This window comes from Rhinolophus hipposideros (assembly GCF_964194185.1).
Source record: "Rhinolophus hipposideros genome assembly, chromosome: 10".
Taxonomy (NCBI): domain Eukaryota; kingdom Metazoa; phylum Chordata; class Mammalia; order Chiroptera; family Rhinolophidae; genus Rhinolophus; species Rhinolophus hipposideros.
Genome location: NC_138056.1, coordinates 33282348 through 33297659, shown reverse-complemented (window position 1 = coordinate 33297659; position 15312 = coordinate 33282348). Strand labels below are relative to the sequence as shown.

The 15312-nt window shown below is 51.7% G+C and overlaps 1 protein-coding gene across 6 annotated transcripts in view; it reads left to right on the top strand.

Moving 5' to 3' along the window:
* NAV2 (neuron navigator 2) overlaps positions 1–14703 on the top strand; it is a 710917-nt gene extending 696214 nt beyond the window's left edge. For all 6 annotated transcript variants that reach the window (XM_081061904.1, XM_081061902.1, XM_081061900.1 and 3 more), the window contains 6 exons: positions 1195–1349; positions 1568–1639; positions 3281–3477; positions 4432–4550; positions 9593–9796; positions 12565–14703. In XM_081061904.1, the coding sequence (XP_080918030.1) occupies positions 1195–1349; positions 1568–1639; positions 3281–3477; positions 4432–4550; positions 9593–9796; positions 12565–12690 (873 nt within the window). In that variant the 3' untranslated portion in view covers positions 12691–14703. The remainder of the gene's footprint in view (positions 1–1194; positions 1350–1567; positions 1640–3280; positions 3478–4431; positions 4551–9592; positions 9797–12564) is intronic.
* Positions 14704–15312: the final 609 nt, after the last annotated feature.

Sequence of the window (15312 nt, the reverse complement as noted above, 5' to 3'; positions counted from 1 at the left end):
TGGGCTGGGCACCTTGCGCTGAGCACAGCTTCCCAACTGGACCCCGAAAGCTGGAGTAAGGGAGGGCGTCCCAGGAGCCCCGTCCTTGTAAGATGCTGAGGCCAGGAACCCAGGATAGAGAGAAAAAGAAGGAAAAATGACGAGTAACTGAGAAAGTTACGTTTTTCTGTTGCTAGCAAGCTGCATTTGGACTTACAAGGGGGAGGCCGTGTGTGTGTGTGTGTGTGTGTGTGTGTGTGTGTGTGTGTGTGTGTGTGCAGGACAGTCTGGTGTGATGAACGCACACACTAGCCAGCCACCAAGTCCCAGTCCAGACCTCATGCTGCCACTGGACAGTCTCAGGCCAGTCACCTAATGTGCCTCAGCGTCCCCGTCTGTAAAGGGAGCTCATCAGAGTACGCCGGGTTGTTGTGGGGCTACAGAAGTTCATCTGTGTAAGGCTTAGAGTCGTGCCAGGCTCCAGGGCATGCCAACTATCATGATGCTCTATCAAGCAGTCGTTCTGGGTTCTCTGGCCCGTCCTTAACTCATCATGTCAGCCCTTACCCCAGCCATGCTAGGCTTCATCCAGCCCCAGCTCCAGCCAACCCCCCAGGCATTCTTCACAGTTAAATCCGAAGCTTACCCTTTTAACCAGACCTTCCAAGGCCCCCTGTGTGTGTAGACCACTCTCCCTTGCAGTGTTGGCTGTGTGTCTGCCCCAGCACCCATCAGAAGTACTTGTGTGGGCGAGGTCCCCTGCATATTGATTCCTCAAGGGCTTCTGTAGAAACAGCTCTCAGGCAGGTGCTTAGACAGGCCTTACACAGCTTTTCCAGAGACGTATAAGGCACCTGCCCTCAGGAACTTCCTGGAAGGTGGGCATAATCAGGAATATCAAGACAAATGACAACCGTTGTAAAGAAGCAGTCAGCAGGGATACAGAACCAGGCCCGGGCACCCTCCGCAGCGCTATGCTCTTGTCCTGGGCTGATGGTTTTCTGTTACCTAGTCAATTCCCAAAGGCAGGACGTGGGCTTTCCTCAACCCCTGCCCACCCTGCATCCCTTGAGCTGCAAAGCAAGCCCCTGTAGCAGGCCGGTGCACAGCGCGTGGAAGGCCTTGCCTTGTACGTGGCCTGGGGAAGCGAAGGCTGTGAGCGTATACGTGGGCATCGGGTGCATTCCCCCTCTTGTTCTTCCCCGGTGTTGGCAGGAATTGCGCCAGTACCTGTCCAACCTTGCTGACCAGTGCTCCAGTGAGAACAGCGCTGCGGACTTGCCCCGCGTGATCATCCTGGACAACCTGCATCACGTCAGCTCTCTGGGCGAGATCTTCAATGGGCTGCTCAACTGCAAGGATCATAAATGGTAAAGGCCGCTCCAGACCTCATGGTCCTCGGGAGGAGGGCCCCGGTGACGCGCGCTGCGCAGGGAGCTCTGTGCACACGTGGCCGGGGTCAGCGTGGGGGCTGGAGGAGGCCGCCAGCCAGCTGCCCAACACACAGACGCCGCCGGCCTCTGTGCGTGCCCCGTGTTCCGGCGCAGCTGCGACTCACCACGCTGTCTTTTCCTTCCTTCCCCCACAGCCCTTACATAATCGGCACAATGAACCAGGCTACCTCTTCTACCCCCAACCTGCAGCTTCACCACAACTTCAGGTAAGGTGGCACTTTGTGAGCGCCTGGAATACGCCAGGTTGTCCCCAGCTGAGCTCACGTAATTCTCACAACAGCCTCTAGTCGTTACACTTCTCATTCTCGGCTGACAAATGGGGAGACTGCGACTGGAAGAATTAAGTGACTCGTGGGAGGTCACACAGCCAATCAGTGGCAGAGCTGAGACTTGCCTCTGATTCCTGGGGTGGCAGAGGCAGGGAGGCAGCTCCGGGCAGGGGCTGTGCATACTGGCCTCCCCTACGCGTCACCAGGGGCACGTCTCTCCGGCCCAAGTGGACATGAGCAATGACAGCTGTCTGAATGTGGGTCTGTGGGCCTCTGAGTTTCACCTGCTGTGGGTCCTTCTGCCCCAGCGCATCCTGGGGCTCCCCGCTGCTGGGGTGTGGGAAGGACTGGTCCACTCCGTTGTGTCCAGGTTCCTTGTCGCTTGCCTTGCCACTCAGAAACGCCCTTTGCCCCGCCTGACTGCCAGCTGATTCCACTCCTCCCCCTCTCCTGCTGGGCCCCTCGATGAGGGTGGGAAGCCCTTTCCTGGGGTGGGACCCTGGCTCATTTTCACTGGCCACTCTGCAGGCATCTCTGAGGGCGATGTATTGAAAGTGGCCTGAATTGTCATTAGAGAAATGTCTGCTCGTCCAGGCCACTAGGACCGTGGCTCCTCTGCACCCCGCGGTCCCCGTCCTGTCCACGCTTTCTCCTATCCCTCATGCCCTCCTTTCCCCTCCCCCCACCCTCGTCACTACCACATCGTCTCGCAGGGCACTTCTGCAGTCATTTCTAACCAGCGTTCCTGCACGCGGCTTGGCCCCATCCTCTGTGCCAATGGCAGCTGGAGTGAGCAGCCTAGAATTCAAATCTGACCCTAAACCCTCATGCTTCTGGTTCTTCAGTGTCTCCCCATTGCCTCCAGAATGGAATCCAGACTCCTGAGGTTGGCAGGTCAAGTCTAAAGTCTGGTTACACTGAACCAATGGCAGTTTCCCCAACCTCCCCACACTATTTCTCATGCCTCTGCAAATGCTACAGGGAGTTCTCCACCCCCTACCCAGCCCCCCTGTTCTTGCCTTTCCTTATGGGGCTGCCCCATCCCTTCTTCCAGTCTCAGCCCAGATATCCCCTACTCTAGTTAGCCCTCCCTGATTCCCCGGGCTTCATCAGGTCTCACTCCTCTGTTTGCTTCTCTGCCTCTTCCACAGGACAGTAAGCTCCTGGGGAACAGGGACAGATGTGACTTAATCATTACCACTCCATAGCCCAGCACAGGGCCTGATACAAGCACAGGAGGCAGTCAGTTCAGTGGTTGAAGCTCAGACCTTGGAGCCGGATTGTTTTGGTTCTAATCTTAGCTCTTCTATTAACTACCTGTTTGATCTCGGACAAGTTACATAACCTGTCTGTGCCTCAGGGGTTCTATCTGTAAAATGGGGTTGGTGATCATATCTGCATCACGGTGTTGCCAGGAGGAATTGTGAGTTAATATACTTGGCAGTTTGATGTATGTGAATCCTATTTTAGTATTAATTAGCACATACTCCTTCCATGTCTAATGTCTTTGAATCTTGAGGTTAGCTATCATTTTTATCACTGTCCTCATCATTGAAAAGCATTCCTGACTTCCCCCAGGTGGGTGCTTTGTGCCAACCACACGGAGCCTGTGAAAGGTTTCCTTGGCCGGTTCCTGAGGCGGAAACTCATGGAAATGGAGATCAGTGGGCGGGTGCGGAATGTGGAGCTGGTAAAAATCATCGACTGGATTCCCAAGGTCTGGCATCACCTCAACCGCTTCCTGGAGGCTCACAGCTCCTCGGACGTCACCATAGGTAGGTGGGAGGCTAGGCGAGAGCAGGCAGGTAGGCTGGCTCGTGAGAGCTCCTGGCACTCTGGCCTCCTCAGAGAGTGTCCTGGGACCCTGGCCAGAACAGCACTTTGCAGGCACAAGTCAGCTTAACGCTGTACTGTCCGTGCCGATAGAGACAGAGGCAAAGGGCCAATAGGCCACGAGAGACCCCAGCCAGCCAGTCATCCACTGCTGTGTCTCCTCCCCTCTCCCTGCCCAGTGCACTGGGGCTGATCAGCAGCGAGAGATTGTCTAGCCTGGGCTGATGCAGAAACTGCCAGCTCAGTGAAGAGCCCCCCCCAAGGCTCCCCCAAGTGGAAAACCACCCTGTGGAATTAGCTTTGCTTTGAAAATAAAATAAAATGTTATCAACATTCCTGAAGCGTAAGGATTTAGAACCGGAGTGGGGGCGGGGATCACTGGTCATCCACTATCCCGATATAACCATTTTAATTTGAGCTTATTGTTTCTGCCCTTGTCCATACACAGAAGTTTTATGTAGCTGCTATGACAGTATACATACAGTGTGTTCTTTTCTTTCTCACTTCACATTGTCTCACGAGCATTCTGTGTTGCTACTCCTGTTTTATAATTATTTTTAAAGGCTGACAAATAAGTAAATGTGGCTGTACCGTCATTCACTTAACCATCTCTGTTCTCTTGGACATTTAGTGTGTTTGCATTTTCAAAGGTCAGGATTAATAACACCACAGTGAACACCTTTCCCATAAAGCCTTTCCTCTCTTTTGGCTAATTTCCTGGGCAAGGGAGGTCACAGGGTGGGGTTATGGGGCCCAAGTATGCTGCTCTGTGCCCACCAGCCGGTAGGTGGTATTTCTGCTGTCGCTCAGAAAATCTCTCCTATGGGGGATGCTTGGCCCGTGGCTTCTCCTGACACTCCCAATTCAGCTCTGACTGATATTCACTGTGGTCGCAGGTCCCCGCCTCTTCCTGTCGTGCCCCATCGACGTGGATGGCTCCAGAGTGTGGTTCACCGACTTGTGGAATTATTCAATTATCCCGTATCTCCTGGAAGCCGTCAGAGAAGGACTCCAGGTGAGAAGCACACTAGCCACTGGCCTCCTCCAATGAGGAGGATTTTAGTAACCGGATGACTCGTCTTTATCTCTTCCTTCAGAAATCTGACGGACGCGAGGTGACAGCCCCTCCCCTGTGACCCCGTCAGTCTAGCTCAGTGTAGGGACAGACTTGGCTGTAAATCCTGGCTCTGCCACCTCTTAGCTGTGTGACCACAGGCAAGTCATTTAGCTCCTCTGTCCATAGTGCCCTCGTCGATAGAAAAGGAGACTAGTACTCTGCCACAAAGAATTGTTGCCAGGGTTAGAGGAAATCATGATTGTAATATGCTCAGCACAGTGAGTGCGAAGAGATGGAAGCCTACGTGTGTGTAGCACTTCTCAGTGTACAAAACACTCTTCTATTTGCTTCAAGCCTTGCATTAGTCCTGGAACTTAGAGACTTGTTTGTCTCCATTTTTCAAAAGAGAAAAAACTGAATCTCAGAAGAGAGAGAGTAAGTGACTTGCCCAAAGTCATAGAAGGAAACCTTAAGGACTCAGGCCTCTGGCTAGAATTCCCGGTTCTCAGCCTTGGCCTTGTGGCACTCACGGCCTGCCGTCGGGAACCCTCACGTGTGACCCTGGGTCTCGTGAGGCTGCCAGCCCCTCCTGCCCCAGGACAGGAGAGAAAGCACAGAGTCATCACTTCTCACTCAGCCCAGGGTTACCATGAGGAGCTCAGCAGTAAAGTAGAACTTGGGACAGCTTGACTGTTGAGCACGAGGCAGCCCGAGACGTTCTAGGCTCTCCACTGCCACCCTGAGCAATGAGCAGGCATCACCCGCAGCTGAACAATCGGGGCACCAGTTTAGCAGCCAGGTTCCCCAGGGCTTCTTCGTTCTTCAGTCCTAGGCGGTGGGAGACACAAGATACTGCTGTAGGCCAGGGGCCGGGGGGCACAGAGGCGTACACACCACACACCCGTGTGCACCAGTACACATCAGTGGCTTCAGTCAGTGTTTGTCATTTTCATGTATTTGGCTGAGCAGGCAAATGTTCGACTGGTTTGTAGCTACCACGTGTAACAGCCACGACAGGCCTCGGAGGTGTTCAGGACAGCAGGAACTTACACAGGGCAAGAAACCAGAGACGTGCCACCATCTCAGTAGCCCAGGCAAGGCAGGACAAGGCATTGCGTCCTTTTGTGCAGTGAGGTCATTTGGAGGACAGTCTTTCAAGAGAGTGGGAGTAACTAGGGGAGGCAACCAGAGTTAGCATTTTAACAAATCGCTCAAAAATGAGCCACTCTGCCCCAAACCTATGACTTCATCATCCGATCTGCTGGTTCATGAGGAAACCTGGTGTGTTCTTCGTGCCTCTGGTGTTGAAGGGAAGTTTGCTGACATTTCCTGAGGGCCTGCTGCTTGCCAGGCGCTGTGCCCAGGGGCCTGACAATCGTGATCTCACGTAGCGGTAAAGCTCGGTCAGCACCTCATAGATGCGATGAAGGCTCACGGAGCTCTGACCTTACCCAGGTCCACTCAGTGGTGTATGACGAGCCAGCGTTGGAGCCCAGGTCCAGCCGACTCCTTGGTTACTGCTGTGACTTTCAGGCTGTCCTGAGGGACCCCCAGAACTAAACCCAGAAGCTCAGGAGGCTCAGGGAACCAACAGTTGTGTTTCGTGTAGTGGAGTTCCAGATCAGATTTCGTTTGACCAAAGGACTCCTCTATTTTTAAAAAGTGTAAAATTGCTTACTTTCCTTTTCTCATCACCTTGAGTCCATGCTCACCGTGAGCCGAGCACCACGCAGGCTCATTTCCTCCTCACCTCACCTGACCCTGCGAGGAGAGGGGAGTGGCCATGAGGGCAGCACACTGTGGTTCAGGGGAGGTACGCCCTTGGCGAAGGTCATAAGCTAAGAAGCTGGCGAGTCCCCAGCGGGGGCAGTGACAGGGCTGCCTGTGGTGAAAGGGCTAACGCGGAGACCCTGCTGAGATCAGGCATCAGCACTGGCTGCCAGACAGCGCCTCCAGCAGGCACGTCCTTTCCTGGGGGATCGCGCCGTCGCCTCCTAGTGGATACCAGACACCTTTGCAAGTTTGGACTCGAGGGTCGCGTGCGTGCGTGTAGCTGCTGGGAGGTTCTTCCTTAACGTGTGCCGTGATTCTTCCGTGTGTGCTATCCATGTGCACCAGAGTCAGCGGCTCACAGTGGCCCCGCTTTGAGTCGCTAATGTCGTGGCTCCCTGTTCCTGATCCAGTGAGGATGCCTTTTTGTCTGTCTGTCTGTCTATCCACTGTCTCTGCTGTTTCTTAAAGCTGCCACAGGGCTCTGCACTGGGGCCAAGGAGCTTTCTGATATTTCCTTTACTTGCCATGATACTTACCAGCCTTTCGTCACCTGGACGTGAACAGATCCCTCGGCAAGCAGGGAGGCTTGTAAAAATATTTCCTGTTCCCGCAGCTGATGTTAGCATGTGCCCAATGCGCCCTTGTCTGATGGCTTAGTCCCCAGCCCTCTTCCCCTTTGGCGTTGGGTTCGTAAACACTTCGGAGTTAATGTGTCTAGTCTACAGAGCAACTCGAAAGACCTTCATCTCCCTAGTGGAGTGGAAAGCATGGGGGCTCCTTACCAGATTACCTAACCTGCTCTGAGACCCTGGGAAAATCTCCCTTCTCAAGGCCTTAGGTTCCCCATCTGTAATCTGAAAAGTTTGGGCTAGAAGAGTGTTTCCTCAGGCCGGCTTCTGTGGAACCCAGAAATTCCTCAAACTCCTCAGTGGTGGGGTCAGGGGAAATGAGCAAATACTTGAAAACCACTGGGCTAGATTCTTTCTAAGGACTTGATGAGCTCCGAATTCCAGGCTCTGTTATTCTGCAGCCCTGAGCATCACTTCCTCCAGGCTGGAGGATGGAGACAGAAGCAGTAGCTCTCAGAAAGAAGGCGTGGGTTCAGCCCCAGCCATGTGAAGTCGGGCTTGAGAAAGGCAGCCCGATTCCATGGGGAAAGCCCTTGGAGGGAGAAGCTTCTAAAAACTGCAGGAATGTTCCTCGTCTGGAATAGGCTTCCTCGGTTTTAAATATCTCCGAATGTTTGTGTTCCTTTCCTTCCTGACACACATGCGTGCACACACACACACACACACACGCTCCACCTTCACATAATCCTTTCCTGCTCTGACAATAAATTGCCTTCAGAATGCCAGACGGAATTCTCAGGCCTGAGACTCACCACCGCCCCAGGTTAAGGAAGATTTAGCAATAGATAGGGCCAGAGCTCCAGACGGGAGGGGTGCTGGTGTCTGAGAAAACGATGAGGTCATAGGTTGTATGTGTCTTGAGCGGAGGAGGAGGCAGCCATCAGTGTGGAGAGATGGATGGGCCCACCCGCAGTGGGCAGGGTGAGCAGCTTCCCTGACAGAAATTGAATGCAGAGGTCAAAGGTGGCTTAGGCAGCCAGGAGACAGCTACAGGGCACAGCGAGCCCAGCTCAGATGGCCATGTCCTCATCTGGAGTCAGTCAAGGAGCATAGAGAGGGGCAAAGCCCAGACAAGGAAACTGGAGTCCTAGGTTCCAATTCAGCTCTGCTCTGTAACCTGTCACAGCTGGCTCTTCTCGTTAGGCCCCAATTTCCCCATCTGGTATATGAGGGGGCAGGCCTACGTGACCCCATTTCCTCCCAGCTGAGGCAGCCTATGACTTGGGAAGACATGGCTTGGTCAGAGCTCAGCTCTCTGTTCCTCTGTCAGAACCTTGCCCTCTGTTTCCTCTCAACTGTAGGATTCCCTGGGGGGCAGAGGGGGCAGGCAGACAGGCTGCGGTCCACGTGTGACTCTACTCGAGAGCCCCACTGCAGCCATTGTGTTCCAGGAGCCTCAGATCTTTGTATCCCATGGTCCCTGTAGACGGGGTACCTTCCAGAGCCATGGAAAGCACTGCCATGGGGCGTGGGGGGCATGTCTTGCCCTGGCTATGAGCACATCCTGTCACATCTTCTTGGACTCTGGTGGTACATGGAGTTGGACAGACTTGAATTCCAATTCTGCCTCCTCCCCTCCCGGAGCCTACCTCCTCATCTGGGAAACTCGCGTAATAATGCTTCCTCTTGGAATCGCAGGGTGGTTCAATAGGATGGTGATGGTGGAAAAGAGGAAAGATATAGAGTACACCTACCCATGTAACACACAGAGAGCCTCGCCTTGAGAAGTCTTTTAAGGATGAATGAATATATATATTTCTTAAAACTGCCAGTAAAAGTCACTAAAATCATTTTATCAGTAAGGCTTAAAAAAAGCTTGGAGGCATGGTACTGGTCTTATTAAATGATAATATGGTTTTCTGTTTTAAGAGCAAAATAGTTCTAGACAATTTTGAGAAATACATGAGGGTGGAGAAGCACTACCCACGTGTAACCTGTTAGCAGTTTGCTGTTCTGAAAGTGACCGGTGCTTTTACAGAGGGGCTCTGAGAGTCCGATCCACTTCAAGAAATGGAGTTTTATCAAAACAGGGCCGTTGGTGACGTCTGCCTGTAGTGTTGACAGCCGGCACCCAGTCCATGTTTGGAGGTGTTCTTTGGGTGGGTGCACACAGTAGGACACTGGTACTGGAGCTGGCTCATGTGAGCAGAGAACCGGCACCTCTTTCCAGCTCCACATTCAGTGACGTCGTGCTGGCAGTTTGAAACTGGCCCGGGTGGGCCTATTTATACCATGAAAATTGGCTTCAAATCAGGTGGTAATTTGTTTGTTTTTCCCCAGAGACTACTTTTCAGGTTGGCTCAGCAAGGCTCAGAGTTCAGGGTGGCGCCGTGAGTCAGTGGCAGAGCTTAAACGTGAACCCAGGTCAGCCTGACTCTGAAGCCAGTGTCCTGACTTCTGGTTCATGCTGCCTTCTCTCGGCACGTCCAGCTGTCTGCACCTCGGACGGCTTCCTTAGGACAGCATTCTGGATGTGGATGTGTACCGCCAGGGGAGGCGTCGTGCTGGCTTTGGGGCGCTTTCAGAAAGCCTCAAAATCAGGGCTGCAGGATAGGTCTCAGGCCCCTTCCTGACTCTTTCTTCTTTGCCTCTTTTCAGCTCTATGGAAGGCGGGCCCCCTGGGAGGATCCTGCCAAGTGGGTGATGGACACCTACCCTTGGGCAGCCAGCCCACAGCAGCACGAGTGGCCGCCCCTGCTGCAGCTCCGGCCTGAGGATGTGGGCTTCGACAGCTACTCCATCCCTCGGGAGGGCTCAACGAGCAAGCAGATGCCCCCTAGCGACGCTGAAGGAGACCCGCTGGTGAGTTCTCTGCTCCCAGAACAGCTCAGCATTCACTGAGCACTTACTGAATGTGGGGCATGAAACACGATGTGCTGGAAACACGGAGGAGACCGAGCCCCGGCCTTGCTTTGGGACGCTCTACCCATCCCAAGATTAGGATCACTTGCCGGTATTTTCTTCCATAGTTTTAGTTTTTCACTCAGGCCTTTAACCCCTGTGCAGTTGTTTCTGGTATAAGGCAAAAGGTAAGAATTTGATGTTTCCCCTTACATGTCCCTACACTCTGCCCTCTGGTTTGAGTGCCACCTGTGTCCTGCACGGTCCTGCTCCAGTGATCTGAGCAGACACAGAGCTTGCCGAGGAGCAGAGGCCTAAGCTACATGATCGGGGCGCAGGCAGGGAGGGGTCTGAGGGTGGGAGGGGCTCACGGAGAGCAAGAGGGGTGCTGACAGGGGTCCCATGGCCAGTGAGGTGAGGTAAGTCTTTAATCACCTGAACTGCTTCTTTACAATTGCTAAAGCGACAAAGGCCCTTTAAGAAAAACCCGGGCCAGTGACAGTAACACTATGATGATAGTACAGGAAGTCCTCGTAAGTCCTTACCTAACGTCATCTATAGGCTCTGCAACTTGAAGTGAAGCCACTGTATATGAAACCAGTTTTACCATAGGCTGATTGATACAAACAAGAGTTACGGTCCTAAGCTCCTCATCAACATTACGACAAAACAATGATATTCTAGGACCCACTGTGTACTACTTTCTCTGGCAATATAAGACGCAAACATAGTCATACTGAAAAATTAGACCTAACAAAGCAAAAGCCCTATAAAATGCAGTGAAAGCAAATACACTAGAACCTCCCATGGTTCAATACTATTATCAAGCCTTACACTGAACCCTGAGCTCCCTTGGCAGCTAACCCAAAGGAAAAACACAGCAGGGAGTATTACTCGCATTACCTAATGAAAGAAAGTGTTCATAAGGGATACAGCAGGATTAGAGGACAGCTGATTTGCTGTTCTCTCCCTAGTGACTGATTGATTTGTTAGATTAAAAAAATAATAGATGACTTCTTAAAACTGCCAGTAAAAGTCACTAAAATCTGCTGTCCCAACTGGCAGAATAGAGCTGTGGTCCTGTTGAGACTTTTTAAACAGGAGCTATATTTTAAATGGATTTCTTGTATTACTATGCATAACCTAATTTGCAGTGGTTATGAGAATGGTTTTACAGAGGACAGGCTCCAACTTTAAAAAGCCATTTATAACGTTACCCATTGCTAAAAGCTACAGTCATGGAGATATTTGTTGTGGGTGCAAGCTCATGAGGTCTTAACTTACATAAAAATAGAACTTCGGAGAGCTAGAGGAAAGTGGCTGGCTCACCCCCAGACACTCTTTTCTTACCCAGGAATATCTGTGTCACTGACTGAACACAGAAGGCATTTTGGTAAGACCTGGGGTTCTCAGAATAGTTACATAGACTTCTCCGTCCAACCTCAGGCCCCCAGAAGTGAGCTGTGCCGGTCCAGCCACTCCTATTCACCGAGTTACGTATTTGGTTTTTCTCGCAAGTCCATGCTCTCTGCCCAGGCCACAGGTCTCTGTTATAACAGCTTTCGTGTTTACCAGTCTCTCTTCTCATGGGACTGAGACCTCTGAGAGAACAGGACCCACTTGTTTGCTTTCAGACCACATACTATGCATATATCAGGAATGTTTGATGAGTGAATAAATAATCCCAGTGGCAAAGGGCTGTTCACTGCCCTTCAGCTCCACCCTTCCCCGGTTATGGCTGTGCAGGTGGACACCAGCTCATGGCGCTTCTGTGGCCGTCCTCACTCGGGAGACTAAGTGTCCTGAGGGACAGCTGGCCGGCGGGCATTGGCTTTAGCTCAGAGAGAACCTATCTTCTTCACTTACTTGCTAGATAAAATAGAAAATATATGCACACAATTTATAGTTATAAATAAAATAACAGCACTTTTCTTTAAGTCAGATGATGATGGTGGTGGTGGTGGCGGTGGTGGTGATAGCAGTCACATTTATTGAACACTTACCCTGTGCCAGGCCCTACTCTCAGGGTGTAATACACGTTTCGTCATTCTGTTCCCTACTTCAGCCCTAGGGGAGAGGTGCTGCTGTTCTCTCCATTCCATGGAGGAGGAACTGGTGGCTTGGAGACTTTAGGTAATTTGAAGATTCCTGACTGGGAATCCAGGCCTCTGGCTCTGTGGCTCTGCCTGTTCCGTGTCCCTCGCCTCTGAAGGCCTTGGCCGGAGCTGGAGCTCAGTGGCTCCAGGCTGCCCTCTAGAGTACAGATGAGCTTGGTGCTCACCCGGGGGAGCCCTGTGCTCCGGAAGTCAGGGGGCAGGGACACTTGACGGGCATCTTTACGCAGGCTTAGGTGAGGTGTGCCCCCTCCCAAATAAAAATAAATATCCCCTTTATAGGAGACTGTCCATTTCGTTCTCAGTGCTCTGCATATATTAACTTACTCCACACCGTAACGTTGTAGGGCGGGTACAATTGTTACTCGCATTTGACCAGTGAAGAAACTAAAGCACAAAAAGATCAAGTCACTTATCCAAGGTCATGCAGCTTAGTAAGTGGTGGAGCCAGGATTTGAGCCCTGGAAGCCTGGCCCAGAGCCCCGTTCTTGTCCACTGCCTCTGCGGTGGGTCGCAGTCCCAAGGTGAGTGGAGGAGGCGGTGTGCGCGTGGAGGAGGCCGGGGTGGGCAGTGGTCTGGACTGCAAGCTGGCTCATGCTCCCTGCTCTCCCCCAGATGAACATGCTGATGAGGCTGCAGGAGGCCGCCAACTACTCCAGCCCCCAGAGCTACGACAGCGACTCCAACAGCAACAGCCATCACGATGACATCCTGGACTCGTCGCTGGAGTCTACTCTGTGATCAGGGCTCGGCCGTGGAGCCTGCCCCCGCCCCCGTTCCTTCCCCCACTCCTCCTGCATCCTCTGCACCATCCTGAAGGTGCCCTCCTGAGCCAGCCCCGGCGCAGCGTGACTCCCCTCGTCCTCCAGCCCTGACCTGGGTGCAGGCATCCTGGGCCAGCCACCCTGGCACTGCGTCCTTCCACAGTGAGAACTGCACTATCGTCAGTTTTATTTTAATTATTGTTTTGCCTTGTTGCTGTGACCTCTCTAAGACACTAAAGATACTTCTCGGGAAAGGATTATCACCGTTGAAAACGAAAAGGGTTTAAATAAAACAAAACACAACCCTACTTGAAGCTCTGAAACCAAACAGCATCCTGCCATGAGCTGCCCAGAGACAGAAGAGACTGGAGCAAAGTTGGAAACATAGACAGCGCCGCTCCCCCTCAGCACAGACCCTCTAGCACCTCCATATTGGCAGCACCCCACCCTCCCACCCAGCCCACCACCGAGAACTGGTGCTAACTAGGGCACTTGCTTTGGTCACACAACAACCGACAGAGTTACGACACAGGGAAATCTTCGGAAAAAAAACAACTTGTGCTTTCTGTTCTGTTTTGTTTTTTTATATGGTGCTCTCCTTATCCGAGACGTATTCTGCCTATTCCAATTCCGCCCACACCTTTCACATATGTCAGCCTCCGATGAATCCATGAGCGTGAGTGAAGGAGTGAGAATGCCCAAGCAGATGAGCTATAACGCAGAACAGCATGTGTCTGTTTCCTTCTTATATATAAACAAATCAGGTTTCGGTTTTTTTCCTGCAAACACTGTGTACAGTGAGAATTGGTCTACTTTGGAGAACTGATTACCCGTTTGAAAATGAGGTTGAGTTCCTCCCTTTCTGACTCTTTGATTTTGAAGATTTTTCTTCTTGCCCTCTTGGTCAGAATCAATCCTTTGGTGAAAGTAAGAACCGCAGGAGTTGAGTTTTGGTTTGGTCCTGCCTGTTTTGGTTTTCAGTTGTCCATCCTCACAGTTCTATACCCTTGCCTCCTGCTGGGATGGGGCTGGGAGCGTCCAGTACAATGGACGGGGACCCCACCCGCAGCGCATGGGTGAGCCGGGACCTTGCCTTGCCTTCTCGTCCTCAAGGCTTTAGATCGCACGTTGACACCTCAAGCGTGCCGGCCCCAACCTCAGGTGGGGTGGTGAGGTCACCTCGCGAAAGACTTGCACTTTCCTCAGAACCAACAAGTGGGGGGCAGCCACTCCCTTCCAGAAGCCCGAGCCCCGGCCTCTGTCCAGACAAGCCTTGCCTGACCTCTTCGGTGCTGACCTTCCCAAAGCGATGCCTTACTGGTTTTGTACTAATCGTGTTCATTGATGAGTGTCATGCCTGCCTGGGGTCTGTTTTGGTTTTTTTGTTCCCCCATCAGAGCAAACAGGGCTAAAAAGTCATCTACTCATTAGGAGAACTCAAGTTGCTGTGACTTTTTTCTCACCCAAAAGACTCATTTGTGTGGATGTGGGACCATGGGAAAAAGAAAAAGGAAAAAAAAAAAGCATCCATTTTTACGTTCTTATCCATCTCCAGCTGACACCCTGACTGGACAATGATATGTCTTGTGCAGGAAAAGGCAAAACTTCCTAAAAGTCTACATGACATCGCTGATCCATGCCATGCTACTGTGTGTCTTTAACATACTGGTATTTTCTTTACAGAGTGTAGTAAACCTTTGAGTTGTTCGTTTCTGTTTTATAAAGAGAATCTTGATTCGACCCCAGTGGGGGCATCTCTGTTAATGATCAGGGTTGTTATTCCATCTTTACATTTTTTACTGCTGAAGGTCCATCTCTATGTTTTGTCTTAGAACCACAAGAGCTTGACCTGAAACTGCTCACATTACATTGGATGATACCATTTTCTTCCTCCTTGAAAGGAAAAAGGGAAATTGTCCCACTAACTGGTAAATGGAAAACTTAACACTGTCCCGCTTTAGTCTCAATAAACTCAAGACCCCTTTCTGCTAAGCCTTCATTAATCATCTGGGTGTGTGTGTGTGTCTGGTTCTGTTTGGTTTTTCGGAAGAATTTTAAACCATATATTTAGCCTATGACCACAGGCCAAACCCTGAGCCTTCTGGTGGGCCTGAAGAGTGGTCCTTCTCAGTTTCTCTCCCAGTGATGAGCTTACACTCATACTGTGAATTTAGGAGGAGGTAAAATGGACTTCTCCTCGTGGGCAGTTTTCCCAGTCACCTTGTGAGTAGACACCTGCCAATATTATTTGAAACTCTCCGTCTTCCTTTCTCTCCTTTTTTTTCTTTTTTCTTTTTTCTTCTCCTCCTTCTCCTTCTCCTTCTCCTTCTTCTCTCTCTCCCCCCTCTCTCCCCCCTCTCGTCCCTCTCCCCACCTCCCCCGAGCCCTCCCTCCCTCCCACAACACACCCTCTCCTCTCCCCTCTTCCACAGACTTCCCTCCCACTGGGTCCAGGCTCAGAACCGAAACCCCTGTCCCTGGGTTGCCCAACTAGTGAATGGTGATCTTAAGGAGTTGTAGCCCTTGTATGATTCACAACTCAGTGATCTTCCTAAAATTTCGGGAAGCAGGGTTGTCTGATATGCACATTTCTTCTCTT